This window comes from Mizuhopecten yessoensis, unplaced genomic scaffold, assembly GCF_002113885.1.
Source record: "Mizuhopecten yessoensis strain PY_sf001 unplaced genomic scaffold, ASM211388v2 scaffold4033, whole genome shotgun sequence".
Lineage (NCBI taxonomy): Eukaryota > Metazoa > Mollusca > Bivalvia > Pectinida > Pectinidae > Mizuhopecten > Mizuhopecten yessoensis.
The window spans coordinates 2,150,393-2,167,882 of record NW_018405342.1 but is presented as its reverse complement, the minus strand read 5'-3'; the positions used below and the strand labels follow the sequence as shown (position 1 = coordinate 2,167,882).

Genomic DNA, 17,490 nt, shown 5'->3' with positions numbered 1-17,490 from the left:
TTTTTTGTCCAAAAAACTATCAAAACAATGTTTTACGCTACCAAATAATATTATATTATTTAAAATAGGATCTGCTGCAAATTATGAACTCAAATATGTAACAAAACATTGCATAATAAAAAAGTTATAAAATCTTAAACTCTAAAAATGTTGGTATTTTCATACACTTTTTTGCTACATCAATTGTTTTACGGAAGTAAAACACCAACTTCCGGTTCTTGTACACCAAAAATCTTTTAATATTATTTGGTGCATTATGTTGAGATACGATAGTGAAAATTTCAGAAAATTTGAGAACCGGTAAATTTGTCATATAAATGTCGCAACAATGTCAAAATAAATCTTTGGTCATACAACATATTATCCTTAAGATGACACATTTAACGGCTACCGATTTTTTCGAAATTTCTGCTATCGTCAGTCAGCATAATGTGCCAAATAATATTCAAAGTATGTTGGTGTACAAAAACCGGAAATATGTCTATCACTTCCGTAAAGATGCGAAACAACTAAAAATGTACATAACATCCTAAACTTTTATGTGTGTGAGACTGCATAACTTTTTTTTATTTTGCAGCATCTAGCTTTATAGTTGGGCTTATCATGAGCAGCAGACCCTATTGATGAAAATTTGATCAGTTGCGATAATAAATTGGTGCGACCTATTGTTAAATTATCAAACATGACTATAGGTCATAAGGTTGTTGGATTTTATTTGGAAATAGACGTTGCTACAATTTGACATTTATATGACAAATTTACCGGTTCTCAAATTTTCTGAAATTTTCACTATCGTATCTCAACATAATGCACCAAATAATATTAAAAGATTTTTGGTGTACAAGAACCGGAAGTTGGTGTTTTACTTCCGTAAAACAATTGATGTAGCAAAAAAGTGTATGAAAATACCAACATTTTTAGAGTTTAAGATTTTATAACTTTTTTATTATGCAATGTTTTGTTACATATTTGAGTTCATAATTTGCAGCAGATCCTATTTTAAATAATATAATATTATTTGGTAGCGTAAAACATTGTTTTGATAGTTTTTTGGACAAAAAATGGAACCCTGTCGTACACCTTTGGAAGGCGGCACTAAATAGTTCATAGCACAGGCCCTGAGGACCTTTTTAATTTTTAAAAAATATCTCATGGGTCGTGTCTTAGGGAGCTACAAATATAACCCAGTAATGGTTAAATTGCTTTGTGGGCAAAATTATTTTGTTCCTGTAACAGGTCCTTTGAATGGACCGCCATGTTGGAAAGTTCGTCTCTCTTCCGATATAGGTCAGACGTCCAAATATGGGTGTCATGACCCAATATGGAAATTGTAGTAAACATGGCGGCATCAGTAGAAATACTATATTTGGCCATGTAGGCCATATATGGAAAGGACAATTGAGATTACATCACGCGCGATCTGTCATGGCGATATCGTATCCATAATTTCGTGAAGGAGTTTTTTTCAGTGGTAAGGATTCGTGTTTATTTTAACAAGTTTGCAATATTTTGATAACATTACACTCATATGAGGCGTAAATTACATATGATCTTACAGATAAGCACCTTTGATTTTGCTCCATTAGTTGGCATAGGACCGCTTCGTAGCTCTGACGACGCAATATATAAAAAAAATCTCTCGTCGTCAAAAAGCTACGTTATCGTAAATGTAGCTAGGAGAGGTACGCGGTTAGTGTGTGTTATTTAAACAGGATGGTACATGTACGTACATTAAACGGAAGACTCATCTTTTGATGACAGACTGCGCGTGACAATGTTTTGTCAGGAAAAGAATGAGCCAACTATGAGGACGGTTCTTGCCCACAGTTTTATACGTTTGCTACCTTTTTAAACTGGAAGGCTCGGCACTGATATATGTTAGTAGCAACAGGCATACATTACTGCACGAGTTTTACAGTTCACAAGTCCCTGTGAAAAATATGTTTCTATTGGTCTGATTAGTAACGTACCGGATGTACATATACTTCAAATGACGTTCCAATATATACTTTACATGTCTCTGTGTGTAACAATATCTTTAAGCTTCAATATTCCTCGAATGTACAACTAACGGTCCTTCAATACGCTTTACACGTCCCTGTATAAAAGTCAACTTCACAAGCGAAGGTGTATAACGACCACTTCCGGTTGTCCCGAGGCAATGATGGTAAGTATACCGTTAAATAACAAGCCGTAGTTGAATCAGATTGTTTATTAATAAGTATAAACGATAAGATTGTATGGAGTTGTTGCTTCCTCTGTAAGTCAGTGTCTGTCTGATTAACTTGACGATAGTTAAATGTACAAATGTTTACGAGTTCGAGACGAAGGGATTAAAGACCTCGAGATAAACTCATGGATTCATGACGTAGGATACTTGATAAACAAAAATGTCCTTCAAAGAGTCGGGATTTTAAAAAAACGTATTTCTTTTAATTTTAAAATAATTTCTTTTTGTCAGGGAATAAGATAATGTACTGTTGTACATATTCGTTAAGAAAAACGTAACGAGAACACTTCCTTTGCAATGACAGTGTTTATAGTAATATTATGTACAATTTATGTGATCCAATATTCCCCGTGTCGTGGAAGATATACTTGTTATATTAATGAATACTTTTTTTATTGCAATACTTTTATGTTAGGTGGTTATATTTGAGTCTGAAACAGGTGCATGATGGCCCGTGTATTACTTCCTTTATAGAACTTCACTTCGCGATATTTACACAAACAGGCACTGTTGTCGCCACATTTAAAATACAGACCTATTTACTAACCATTAAAACCGCAAATAACAAGGACCTGAATTTTTGTCATTTTCATTTTTTGTCATTTTGTTTGCTGACTGTGTAGTTTTATGTAAGTTAGCGGAACTTGACTGGGTAGGCCACCGGCAACCGAGTACATGGCAGCTCAATTGACTAGAGCGTCCGTCTAGCGTTTTGAGGTCCCTGGTTCGAACTCCGGTCTGGCCGTGCATTTTTCATCTCCAGTTCGATTTGGCTCCCAACTAATACATATCACTATACCCCTGGAAGGACGTATAGGGTCTCGTGTGTCTATTGGGTCAAGGATGTGTATTTATCTCTGATAGCAAAGGCTGTGTCCTTGCTGATAATCCGCCTACTACTGATCAGATTGTGAAGGGCCCAAATGGAAAACTGAACTGTATTTTACTCACAAATCTGCGTACAAATCAGTGTTATGATGCCAAGTCCATGCTTTAACTGATGCGGACATGCACACTGCAGATTTCCGTAATTCGACTCAAATTAGGCACAACCAAAACAAGCCGTTCAACACACGGTAAATGTCAGCCTATTTGACAGCCACGTGTATCGCGCATGCTTCACTCCTATCGTGTCAAAATCGTTTTTTTCATGATCGAGCCATAACAATAAGGATAGGCCGTGTAAGTGTTAATATTGTCACATCCGCGTTCATTTCGGTCAAATCATCAAAGATACCTCCTGACTCCACTTGAGATAAAAAAAAATCCAGAAAGCGTTGAAAAGAACTGATAGCCAAGTCATTGGACCTCTTGTTCGTATTCATACGAAAGATAAAAAAATACCGCTATGACTCATATACAATGTTGTATAAACGCTACGACATTCATATATATGCTTATTAACATCATATTACTCCTCATATGTATCACTCCTGTTGGCCCGAATGTTAGCGCGCGGGGGTCTTAATATGGAAAGTAACCGGAGAACCCAGAGAAACCCCACGTGGTCATACAAGCATGTCATTCATTTTTGTGATGCTTGAATTTGAAAATGATGCTGAACATTAATTAACAAGAAAATAAAATCACGCGAATAAAGGAATTACATGACAGGAATCAGATTTGACAAAAAATTTGTGTAGGTCAGTATACGTACTAAACCCGCTAACAACAGAATGTATCGGGGGTTGTGTCCCCTGATGTATTACTCAAAAGGTTTGGTTTGTTAAAAGGGTTTTCGTCCTATTAATAGTTAAGGTGATTTAAGGACGTGCCTCAATTATTGTGATGTATGTGGGTGTATTTGTCTCATTGTGATAGCGCGAATCTGATACGGACTTAAGAGTTCTACGTCACTGAAATACCATGCCAAAGGCACCCACTATAGTATTTCACCCAATCACATTTATACCATATGACAACGGGTAAGCAGTGGTCGCGATTACCCTAAAGTTAAAACATTTAACCGGGAATGACAACTTCCATTTAAGGACTTGGTAAACATACAAAGGAAATTTTCTATTACAGTATAGTTCTGAAAGTTAGAATATGTGGAGTATCAGACTCTGTCCTGGTTTCATTTACGTAGAAATTAAAGCACAACCCATAACCATATCTAATATGTTAGCTATCTAAGCATGCCGTAGCACATTCAGTGTTAATAAGAGATATTGTGGACTTGTTCCAAGAGTACGATCCATCTGGTAAAAGCTGAAATCCGTAAAAGACCGACCCAGTTAGGTATTCGACGACCTAGCTAATTCCAGTTTATAATGCGCGTTGAACCCTGTTCAGTATCACTAAATCATACCAAAGTATACCAAACCAGGTGAGTGGTACCAAATCGGCTTGTTTTATCTAAATGGAAAGCGAACCTAGCTTTACGGGGCTGAGACAACTGTCCAAAAGTGCGATGCCGCTTAGTTATTTCAGTAAAAAAAAATGCTCGTAAACAGGTGGAATTGAAATCTAAAACCCCATACATTTCTTATCCATTATTGAATCTTTGGGGGATGTACGTCAATAATGTAATGTTAGTGTTTCGATAAGGTAACACAGGTGTTGTGAGTGTATGTCTAGAAAATATATTACGCAGGCTTCAACAGTGACGCTCGACCCCAAAGTTGACCTGGCGATCAGGACCTTGACTGTAAAGTGTCAAGGTCGTTTCTAAAATTGTCAGTTATTTACGAAGATATACGAAAACCATACACGCCATTGATGGTTGTACCAGCTGTAGAGATAGATATACACGTGCTAATGATATTGAAAATAACATCGTCGGGCACATGCTTTGTATATATACAAAGTAGCAGAAAGCTCGTGCCGGTTCCAATTACCTCAATTATAGCACATACGTATCCGTGTCTGTATGGTTATCGCTGAACCCTAACAAACTGCCATCTCTGTCCAATTCCTCCATCAATTGTACAGAAAACGAAAGTAGTGAAAAATTCTCCCACTTAACAATGCCATGCATTAGTACATACACAGCTCTGGCACTTATTATAAACAACGTTCTAAAACTTCAAGTGTAATGTTTGTCCGGGGTATGTAAAATATCAATACCACTGTCTAAATATATTGCAGTAATGCGCATTAACATACAGCGCCAAATGATGTCGAATCTATGAATATTCCGGACAGAATATTATTTTCTACCGGGAACAGTTTTATATTCCTGTACATATAACACAGTACAACTTCGATACTTATACATTCAGATCGTAACTAATGCATTATTTAGGTTGATACATTTACAGAAAGGGATTTTGTTTTCTGACCTATAGATATTTTCTCTTTCTATTTATTCTGTATTTTTATCTGCATTATATATTTATCTCTTATATGTAAAAAAAAAAAAACATCTGCCGTACTCCTAAGATTAAAATACCATAATTAATTTATTACCCTTTATATGTATCTATCAATGTTCTGTTTCAGATAATCACAACAAAACTATACAAGATCGAATAGGTACATTCTGTCTCTTCCAACCGGAACTTCTGACGTAATTCCGCACGTGCACCTCATCGATAATCGGCATGCTGCTCGTGGCTGCTAAGTGCCTTGGAGGATGTATGTGGGCACTCCCTGTTCTCACCTTTGGCTGGATCGTGAGCTCATGTTTTGTGACGTAAGTATGACGTCACTAAGCAATGAATGTTTTACCAAATGTTGTAACACTGTATACACGTAGTCCTTTACCGCACATCGCTATTAATGACAAAATTAATAAAGCCCGGTAGCGCTTTATATAAGTTGTCAGCTATATAAATGTGTGTTAGTACCATAATAATATCTGTTAAAATTTTCATTATTTATAATTTTATTTTATTTTATTTAGTAATATCGAACTGTTCTTTGAACTGTAAATTAAAGGGGCATCACGGTGAAGTAACTTTATTTTTTGTCTTTTTTTTTCAAATACTACATAAACATATCAAGTGAGACTCCTTATGGAAACGATCGGATTTGGCTGAAATAGATTCATAAAAATGATTAAATCTAAGAAAATCATCGGTATTTCTACCTGTCTGACCAACGTTTTGTTCAGGGATTTCCCTCTACTGGCGCATGCGCATAACACACCATTTCTTTGTAAACAAAATGACTGGCCGTGTGAAGCATAGGTGGTGGGCACGTCTATCAAAAATAATAATTGAATATATAAAACTAGATGGTGGGCACGTCTATCAAGATTTCACATTCAGCCCTCCTTCGTCCACCATCTTGAAGAATTTTATAATATGTAACACGCAAGCTGATTGGTCTAACGGCCGGTTAAAAATAGACGAAAATAGCTCGACCAATCAGCTTGCATATTATAAATTTCTCCAAGATGGTGGACGAAGTAGGGCTGAATGTGAAATCTTGCGGAGAAAATACTTGAGGGACACGAGAGGAGAAATTTAGTTGTGCGTAAAACAAGTAAGCAGGTTTGTTTTGACCTTATCTTTGAGTATACCATGGTTTATTAATGTTACGTCGTCCGCTATTCTGTGTACCGAATGAAGAATTTGTTTCGAAAAAATGTTCCGGATCGTGTCCGAGGTAACACAAATCGGTGATTTTTGCAAGCTTCGAAACTGCTTACGAAATAACTACACTGTTTTGAAGATATATAATGGGTGTTATTTAAAGATTGATGTCCCTACTTTCGATCGAGACTACGCTGTGGGAAGGATTTTAGCGGATAAAATTTCTGTGACACTTCAAACAAAATAACCTCAATTTTGCCAGCCGCTGGTAGGGGCTGAGTTCTTCACCTTTCTAGTTTTATATATTCAATTATTTTTTTGATCGACGTGCCCACCACCTACGTGTGAAGTAAGCGAAAGAAAAGTGTTGTACCGTGTCAGCTACGAAACGAAAAGTTGCAAAATGGTCAAAAGATAGCGCAAGGTGTACTTTACGGAATCATTATTGCAGGTGGGCAGTATTCAAAGGAGAAAATAACTGCCGTAGCAGTTAGTACGGTGCATGTATTCTTCCGGATAGCCGGTTAAGCTGAAATGGAATCGACAGAAATGCTAGCGCTGTTTATATTATGAATAAATATCTAAAACTATTAAGCTCGCTAGTATCTTTGTCTGAGTTTGAACACAGATGAACTTAGTTTAATATGTAAATGGGCATGTATTGGAGAGAGTTTACTTTGTGTTTCTATAATTATACAGTGGTTTATACGAAAGGAAGGGTAAATGACTGGTTAGTTTGATTTTTCCATGAGGCCCTCCAAGGGATAACTTTTGTGATGGCCCACGGCGTATTTTCTTGGTCACCGAGCTACGTGTTATCGAAGTCCGTGGATTTACATAATTTATAATATTACCGGGTTCAATAAAATGGTGTGATTTAATTATATTGCTGAATTAAACGATTATTTTTGTTTTTACATGCAAGATTTAAATTAGTGCTAATATGAATACCCGGCCTCCTCTGCCCCGGCAACATATAAAAAAAATCAGAAAGGTTTGTCTCTTGGTGTAGGGAAGGTGTTTAGACACGTACCATCTGTACCGGCCACATATCTACTTTATGTTTATGCCTATTATCATTGTTGACATTTATTTGTAAATGTATGACGGGAGAAGTCTGTAAAAACTTGTGCCCCATCCCTTGTTTAATTTTATTCAATATTGGCAACACATTTATGTTTAAAGCTAAATAAATTTAAATTCTGAATATTGGCAAGTGTGCAATTAACTTCTAATGATGAATAATTACTGTTGAATAAGTTTGACTATGGACTTAGAAATCATATAACTTGGTTTCATAGTGCGGTAAGAAGTTGCAGTTGCCTGACAGCCCCTCTTTAGGGGCCTCTTTGGAAACCGTTTCATCTCGCTCGCACCACTTGTGTTTACTGCCTAGTCAGGTGACGTTATCGGCGCTATTTTTAGCAGGGCTTTCCCGAACAATTCAAGTGGTCAAACTGGACATTTGGAACGGACTATGAATATGGGGATAGCGTGGTAACATAAGTGGAAGTGCATACAATACATACATTCATTAAAAAAAAACGCCTTTTCACGTGATGTCCCTTTAAGCGATTGATGACATTACAATAGCATTTGCCTTCTCAATGCATTGCAATGGAAGGATTTAAATATATCCTGATATTTGGTATATTTCCGTATAGTTCTTATCTTTTATTATTTTGTTGTGTTATTCATACATAGAAAAGTACAGTCCACATAACAGTTACTTTATAACATGTACGGTATAAATATTGTTCATCACAAACTTTGTACAGCCACGGATTCTCAGTAAATTACTGAGTATTAATTATTTTTGTCTATTTTGCTAAGATTTTCCTTCGGTTAATCGCAAGAAGGTTTGGCGACATAATAAACGTGACCAATAGTAAAATGAAAAATATTATTTTCTATTTCGCCAAATTTATCAATCTAGATTAACTTTGATCTAGTATTTAAGGATAGTGGTTTTTGAAAAGAGTACACTCCTTTTTTTCATGTTATGACTCAATAACGTAAAAAGAAATCATTCAAATTTATACTTATAATTTAATTCTGATATAAATTAAAGAAACCAAAAAACAAAAAACGATTAAATATTTTCAAACACTTAATTTGATAGATCGTGCATCAAATGATACAATACACAAAATTAATTAAAAATCAATACGTCATAACGAAACTGTTTCCATCATCCAATCAAAATGCTTCTTACAGTTCTTCCGATCGAAAGTAGTTCTTTCGTCAGTTTTTTTAATGTTATGAGCCGATAACAGAATTAAATCATATCCTCGTGTCCGTATTAAATCAGGAAAAAAGCTTAGATTTGTGCCGTACATTTATTTTACATGTCGTCAGATTTGCTACTGTGGACATTGTGTAATAAAACATGTGTTTCCCAAGCTATAAACGCGTTTTTGTCATACAGCGCATTTAGGTGCGAATTTTTGGACTGTTGAATTGAATCATTATTGATCCAATGAAACTTTTTTATTCTCCAAAAAGTGTAACAGACATGTGCTCTTACCTCAAAATTGGAACATTGCATTCCATCTTGTATTCCATCTTGAACAAAGACGTGTAATCAAATGTTACTAGTCCGATCACCGCAGTAAAAGGGCTTGGTTTGGTCATTCCTAGATTGAAAGTTCGTCTTAGTTCGAGCCCATCATTTGTGTTTATTTATTTTCTCAATACCATACTTTCTTCATCCCGTGGATTTCCTAGCAGTATATATAATCTTCACACTCCTCCCGTGATATGGTGAGCTCTATGGGGATGAGGTGTCGGGATTGCTCTGAGCGTACTAGTATGTGGCCTCAGCGTTAATTCTGTATTGTATAAAAACATCAGCTTTCCAAGTTCACTTTCCGCTCCCCAGTTTGTGACCAACATGGATGAGGGATTTATCACGCTTTTTCCTGTGGCTTTCTCTCGTGGTTTCACATCCTTAATCCGTTACATTCCCTTTCTTACACCTAGGCTCTTTTTCTTGAACTGTTAACGTGCTCAAGCATGCATACTGTGCTCAAACCAACTTTCTTGTAACTCGCTTAAATCATACGACGAGGCCGAGAGGTCAAGTGTAAAAACTGGAGTCGGTATGTAACTTCACGTCTCTCCAAATGTTTTCCAAATTGTTGACGACGTGTGAATTTTAATCAATTCGTCGCCAAAACAACGGTTTTGAGAACAAAACCTGAGTTAAACAACGGTTTCGTGAATACAAGCCTTTCATAATCTTTCCCTACCTTGCTCAATGGATGATTGTTAATCGGCCGACAAGCGGTGCATGATTGCATGAAATATAAGCGTTGATTGCATGTTTTCCAAGCAAATCCAGAGTTGTCTTCCATGGTCTGCTACACTGTTGACGTGACGTCATACTATTGTTTTGACTTAGATCGCGCCATTCTGCACGATGCTATCTCCCCCTAGACAAGCTGACATTTTCCGGCTTAAAGGGGGAGACACCTGTGAAGGTTGGGACAATATGCCACCAAACAATCCCCCCCTGTACGTTGAATGGGACTGACAACAACGACAGAAAGTGTCTCTTCCTCGTGAGCTTTCAGTAAAAACTTCTAGCTCAGTCTACGATGAAGGACCACAGCGCTTTGTGTGGCACAGGTCCATAGACATGTTTATAAGGTCTACCATACCATACCACTGTCGGGTTGTCTTTTGTTCTTGGTTTCTTTGACTTTTTGTCCGCTGGCACTTGTTTATTTCAGCACACCCGCTGGGCCACTGAGGTATTACATTCTTATTTTTTTCCAATTACGGGCACTCGCCGTTAATTTTTTTCTGCTGTTTGGCAAAGAATGACCTAGTTGTATCAATGTGCCATAAAAATATATCTTTATTGAAAATGAAATTAATTTTGACTGATTTTTCACAGGTACGGGATTGCCGTGGCATACAATCACACGTTTCCAGATTTCCCGTACATCAGGTGGGTTGTCTTTGACGTACGGTTTTACACAGGATTCACCACTTATTATCCATAAAAAAAAAATGATTGTATTTTTCTTCTGTTTTCTTCTTGGCAGTGCACATCTGGAATGATTAAGTTTAATGATGTAAGCATAATAAAGTCTTAGTGGAAATGTTTTGTATATTATATATGCAATTTTACCTAAAGATGTATTGTTCCGTAAGACTAAAGAATTGGCGCTAAAATATTGTTAATTTGATATTTAAATAAGATCGGGCTCTTGTAAAATTACAGAATCGATAAACTGGTATTATTTAGAGTTATGTCCCTTTAATTTGGATATGATTTGGTTTAGCTACACTGGAATAAAGCCCCCGGAGCAAGGAATCTTCACCATCACCATAGCTATTGGAGCTGTATTTTGTGAGTATATTGACGAAATTTCCTTTCACTAAATCAGACAGATTTCACGAGGTTTTCATACGAAGTACATGTATCCATTTTGTATTTTCTAAAGAACGGTTTAATTTATTTGCATGCGTCCTGATCAGAGTGAAATTCCAAGGAGTTAGCTTGACCAAATGGTGCGCATAGATAGAGTTGTTCACAACATTTCGATCGCGTATATAGACATATAGAGCGGCGGAGGGTGGTGGGTACGTTGGCTGAATTGTGCCATTTCGTTGTTTAGTCTTTTCGCACCAAAAAGACGAGAATCAACAAACCCTTAGTATCGTTCTTTGGTCTTTTCGCCCCGAAAAGACAAACAGCGAAATTTAAAAGTTACTTAATCTCGTCTTTTCGCCCGAAAAGACGAAACAACGAAATGGCACCAATCAGTAACCGTAGGTTTTGCATTTTTCCATTGTCCATACTGGACATTGGTCATCAGATTTTTTTATGTAACGATTGACTCAAATTGATCCTTGATCCATCATCTTACTGGACATCAGGTGACAGTCGAACCAGGGGGCACATAAACTAAACGCAATACCTACACAAAAGACGTCTACAAATTCTCCCCCCCCCCCCCCCCCCCTCCCTCTTCCTCTTTTATCACCTGGAAGTCTTTACCAACGTCACTGGCCCTTAGTGAGGATTTATCTTCTTTCAAGTCCACGCTTGAAGGTACCACCAGTCTCTCTACCAATTTTGCATTCTCCGTATGTAAATAGTTTTGATAGGATATCTAAACAATTACAAAAAGGACATTCTTTGAAGTGCCACCTCCCAGGTTCAACTGCACACCAACCTTGTAATGTAAGAAGGAGTCGCCCGAGACATATTATTGAGTGGTCATTTGTATGATTTAACATATACAAGTATACCTCTTCTATGTAACAGCGTGTCTGGTTGGATTATATTGATCACGTGAAAGGGAAATATTTTGTTTTATGAAGATTCGGGTTCTTCAAGATTCCTCTCGCCCTCGTGAAACATTTTAAATCTCCGGGAAATAAATAGTCGTGTTTACCAACAACAAAGGCAATACATGTTATATGATCTGTTTAATTTATTTCTGTCGATAGTGGCCGCTAATGCCGAGATGCAGTACCTATTTATCAAGAAGCTGTTTAACGAGTATAGCCCTGAGAAAAAATGGCGGAACATCAATCGAGCCGGGCTGTCTCTTGGAATGATTTCTGGTTTAGGCTTGCTGTTTGTAGCTTGTTTCCAGGTAACTTGGTCTGAAAGGCATGTGCTACATTTCATCCCTTTGCCAAAAACAATTCAAACGAAGTAGCATAGTTAAATTGATTCTTCCATGATTTGGTTCATGGAAACGTTTAAATGGTATTGTTTTTATCTAATATTAGTGCTTTTTGAAGTGTGACATGTCAATTTAAGTAACTTACTGTAGTAGATACCCTAGTGAAGTTAAGGTCCCGTTCTGAACATCAGATATTACATAGCATATCAACTCCACTGGGCAAATGATACGCATCAAAAATAGCCATGTACGTACATGTAGCATATTAGCGATCTTTGTATTTCTTCCTTTTTTATTATTTATTTGTTTATTTATTTCTATAAGTTGTCATCAACCAATTAAATACTGGTGTTCTGCAGGTGGACACGATGAAACCTCCTCACTACGCAGGCGCGTTCATGTGTTTTGGGTTTGCTATGGGGTACGCATGGGTCCAAGTCGGCATCACGTGGAAAATACGTCATTTTGATGTCATCAAACAGCAAAGTAGGCGGACGGAGTTCTTTGTGACACAGATCTGTCAGATTGTCAACAGTGTGATGTCTACGGTACTTTTTTTCACATGTATCCTTTACGGGAAGGTCACTAATCTGGCCGTATCTGATCAATATTTATAATAAAAAAGACTTTAAAATAAATAAGATTGCCAATGTCTTTGTAATTACTAATCAAACGTACACCTGTAGAAATAGTAGCTAAATCATCATCAATGTCTCGATGTAAAAATACAAAACATCTATAAAATAACTCCAAAAAATCTTCATGGAAAATACACAAGGACGGCTTTTGATCACACATATATACCTTGTTCTCAATATCTCTTCATTGGTTAAAATATATGGAGTCGTCCGATATATCTGGGAATAAACTATCGCTATTCATAACCAATCGAAAACCGCTTCACGAAAACGAGGGTCAATGTCAGTCACCCTGTGACACGTCTAACCAAACACAATCCCCGATACAGTTCCTTGATGACACGTCTAACCAATCAAAATCCTCGATACATTTCCTGGTGACATGTGTAACCAATCACATTACTCGATTCATTTTCTTGTAGAGGCATACATAAAATGTCATGTTCAGTTATTTATAAGTATATAGATAATTCCTTTACACACAATCAGTCGCGGTTTCCAAGACTATGTACAACAAGGGTCGGGATGCCGGTCTGGGTACCAAATGGGTGAGTATATGTAGGTCAGTCGCCTGACCATCCCACGGCAGATTTAGTTTAACAAAGATACAGATTTATTCCTGTTGTCAGAAATGTGAAATAAATTTTATTACAAGATTATTTTTTTTTAAATCCGTTTAATGTCGATTTAACGCAGGAAGGGAGATAACTTCGTACGTTCAAGACTATGCTATTTACTGATACATGTATTTTGCAGGTCACATATAACTTTATTCATTTCAAATTATTAAAAAACTATATAACAAATTTTAGATTGAATATTTCAACGAAAAGAATTATGCAAGACAGAAGTTCGTTCAATTTTTTAGGACTATTTAGAATTATGCTAACTAATGCAAACAAATAAGCAGAAAGCAAAATAACCAAAAGACGGTACCGTTTGGCCATGTTTTCTTCGCTTGCTTTCAGGACACATTGCGTCCCATTTTCCTGGTGTCTACGATCTCGGAGTGGCTGCTGACCATCTCCGTAACTCTGTTCCTTCTTACCTTCATACCAGCTTTCCGCATGTTTTCTCACACGCGCATCGAAATTGACTTCATTTCGCCTCATGTAAGTATTCCCGCTAGCGTATCCTCTCCAGAGATTAACCATGTTTCTCTACAACCAGGACAAAAATTGTATAATATTTCGGGGATTACTTCCACTCATTTATCATCCCATGTGAGTATCACCACTGAGATGCGGCCCCGGGGATGGGGTAGAGGGTTGGAGGTCCTGAACATCCCCCTTTACATAAAATGTCGGATCTTAAACATCACTATTTCAACTAAACTTCTTTTTATGTGTGGGTCAATAACACGAAGGTAATGTCAGTGACAATAACAAAAAGGTTATGTGTGTCACAATAACACAAAGGTTATGTGTGTCACAATAACTCAAAGGTTATGTGTGGGTCAATAACACAAAGGTTATGTGTGTCAAAATAACACAAAGGTTATGTGTGGGTCAATAACACAAAGGCTATGTGTGTCACAATAACACAAAGGTTATGTGTGGGTCAATAACACAAAGGTTATGTGTGGGACAATAACATAAAGGTTATGTGTGTCACAATAACACAAAGGTTATGTGTGGGTCAATAACACAAAGGCTATGTGTGTCACAATAACACAAAGGTTATGTGTTTAACCTCAGCAAAATATTTCTTCTGTCATCTGTAAGCATTTCCACTGAATTATAATTTATTATATAACTTGTGTTTTCGTTTCAGCTTGCTAATGGTGATGCTCCGGCAGAGAATGGGAATGGACAACATGAGGGTATCGAACTGATGACCAGCACATAACCCCATACGATCAGCACGTGATTTAAAGACAGACTTTTACTATAAAGAAAAAAAACAAAATCTGTATGTTAATAAGGTGTTGTGGATAGAATTTTTCTTACTATATTTGATAATTGTTTACATTGCTCTTTTGGCAGTTTACTATATATATGTTCTTGTCGGTGGGTTTTGTATACATACAGGTATGTTCCACGTGGTACTTTATATTGTGTCTGCAACACTTGCTGCTTTGTGTATGCCAGTTTGGTGACCAGATAGCTAGTACGCATCAATATCTTTATACAGACTGCTTGGTCCATTTCGTGAGAGACGGTGCCTTCTGATGTATAATTTGTTCATTTTCCATGCCCTCTCCAACAAGAAGAGTCATTTATCTTGTATGTTAACATGTCCATATGAGTTTCTTCATGATTTATTTCAGTAATTCCGATTTAAACTTGAGTGCAATCGAACGTTTACTTGATATAAGAGATTAGAAATGTATGGGAAGAATAGCAATAAATTCAAAAAATGATGCAGTGACCATTTTTTTCATAAAAAGTTAGGGATATATCTGCGGACACAGAGAAAGTTTGAAATCCCAATAAATTTATAAAAGTACAAATAATAGTATTTATAATACATGTATGTTTATAAGCGAGCTGTAATCTATTCATTCGGGGAATTAATATTATTACGACTATTTTATCCCACCCCAGTAAGACGAGAAACAGGGTATGTACTATATAGCTTTCTGTTCGCGAATCCAAATTCTGGTTATATTGTTTTACAAGATTATTGTAAGCCTTTCCAGCTGAAAACCAAATGCATTTAACAAATATTTTATCTGCCATATTATATCAAATTGAGTATTGTTGACATGTTTTTGTATACAATTTAATTTCATTTCATTTAGAAACACTTTAAACTCCCATCAGGATGGCTCACAGGGTCCTGGCAATTTGTAACAGCTATACTTGCGCCTTAACTAAGTGTTCATAGTAATTTTACATGTTTTAAAGGTTTAGATCGACTTCCGATACAAATGACTCGTAATCAATAATCATTTGGGGTGTTATTTTTTACCGAAAGTCGATCTTAACCACTAAAACATGTAAAATAACTCTGAACACCATAGTTTAGGTCCAAATATAGATGTAACAATTTCTCAGGTCCCTGTGGTGTGAGTTATATTGGACAGATCTCATTTCATGCTCTCAGCTTTAACTAGCCTTGACATGTACAGTAAATGTATACAAAAGGCCACCTGTTATAAGGTGAAATATATTGCTTATCAATCAGGGGGAGGGGGGGGGGGGCACATCTCAAATGAAAAGTGTTTAAGAATATCTCTTTTTTGTAGAAGATATCTGACTTTGATATATATATGAATCTGTTTATTTTGTTACTAAACTGCATTTAGTTTTATTTATCTGGTATGCATTTTCTATCTTCGTTTGCTAAATAAGATGTACATTGTGGTGAATTTTAATATCTCATATTATTGCTAGATATAAACTAAGCGTTGGAGCATCTGATTCTTGTTGTTTAAGTTGTGTACTTTTTTGTGACAGTGCACTAAAATAGAGTTTAGTTTGCTTACAACACCAAGTTCAATACCACACCTTCACATAGTTGAAAAGTTTAAAAAGGAAGGAAGAGTAAATTGAAGAGAAAAAGAAAAGATGCGGAGTAGAGGGATGGTAGAAGGTGTCCTAAGCAGGGATTGAGAGATAAAAAAAAATTAAGGGAGGGTGGAGGAGGAAAGAAATGAGGGGCAATTGGATAGAACGAAAAAGAGAGCAGGGGAAAGAGTTGAAGAAGAAAATGATTGAGAGAAGGAGAAGAGGACGAACACGTATTTTTAAAACGTCCTCGATGTGATATGTTTTGTTGTAGGTTTACGATGATTTATATCGTGTCAGTATTTTGTTGACAGCTGTGAAAGCTGTATTTGGTGTGATGCAGTATTAGTGTACCCTCTGTAATACTTGTCTCTGAATTTGAACTTTTAAGGATCCCCGTACCACTATCAAAAACCGTAACTATAAAATGGAATTTTTATCAGCATGGTAATAAATCTAATAAAATATTTTTGAAAGGAAATCCATTCCTTACGGGGCTTTGATAAAAACAATGAAATAAACAACAATTAAAATAATACGGATGCTCTAATCAACTGTTATTGTCAGCAGCGATGAAGGGATGCTTAACATAAAATAATTCATATGTTCTTAAAATTAACACATATTATGTATAGTTTAAGTGAGTCTCAAGTAAACGGCTGATACAAGTGTTTATGATTGTGTATAAATATATCTGCTGAACATAGCCTACCTGTTATATATCTGTTGACATTTTGAATAAATTTTGATGTTATGATACTTTATGTTTTACCTCTCTATCGGGAAATCAACATACTTTACACGTATTTCACTATATTTTGACTGTCTCCGTTGCTACCACGCTGACTTTGTACGCTGACCAAGGAAAAATAAACCTGCTGTTACTTGTTTTTATTTAACAAAACATTTTCTGCCAAATTTGACTGGAGACCAGTGGTGCAGGACCGCATTTGTTTATCGCGATCCAAACGGTTGGGCTGTTGACACTCCCAATGATCATATTCCGTCTTTGCGTATTGCAGAGTTATCTTCTCTTGGGAG

The 17,490-nt window shown here is 36.4% G+C and overlaps 1 protein-coding gene across 6 annotated transcripts in view; it reads left to right on the top strand.

The window, feature by feature from the left end:
• LOC110448456 (DNA damage-regulated autophagy modulator protein 2-like) overlaps positions 1-17,208 on the top strand; it is a 32,573-nt gene extending 15,365 nt beyond the window's left edge. For 5 of the 6 annotated variants that reach the window (XM_021494718.1, XM_021494716.1, XM_021494717.1 and 2 more), the window contains 8 exons: positions 5,675-5,867; positions 10,613-10,666; positions 11,004-11,071; positions 12,178-12,326; positions 12,719-12,923; positions 13,487-13,545; positions 13,966-14,109; positions 14,771-17,208. In XM_021494718.1, coding sequence (XP_021350393.1) covers positions 5,776-5,867; positions 10,613-10,666; positions 11,004-11,071; positions 12,178-12,326; positions 12,719-12,923; positions 13,487-13,545; positions 13,966-14,109; positions 14,771-14,845 — 846 coding nt within the window. In that variant the 5' untranslated portion in view covers positions 5,675-5,775 and the 3' untranslated portion in view covers positions 14,846-17,208. Of the gene's footprint in view, positions 1-2,085; positions 2,168-5,674; positions 5,868-10,612; positions 10,667-11,003; positions 11,072-12,177; positions 12,327-12,718; positions 12,924-13,486; positions 13,546-13,965; positions 14,110-14,770 lie in introns of those variants that run through there. The other variant, XM_021494719.1, reaches the window with a different exon arrangement.
• Positions 17,209-17,490: the final 282 nt, after the last annotated feature.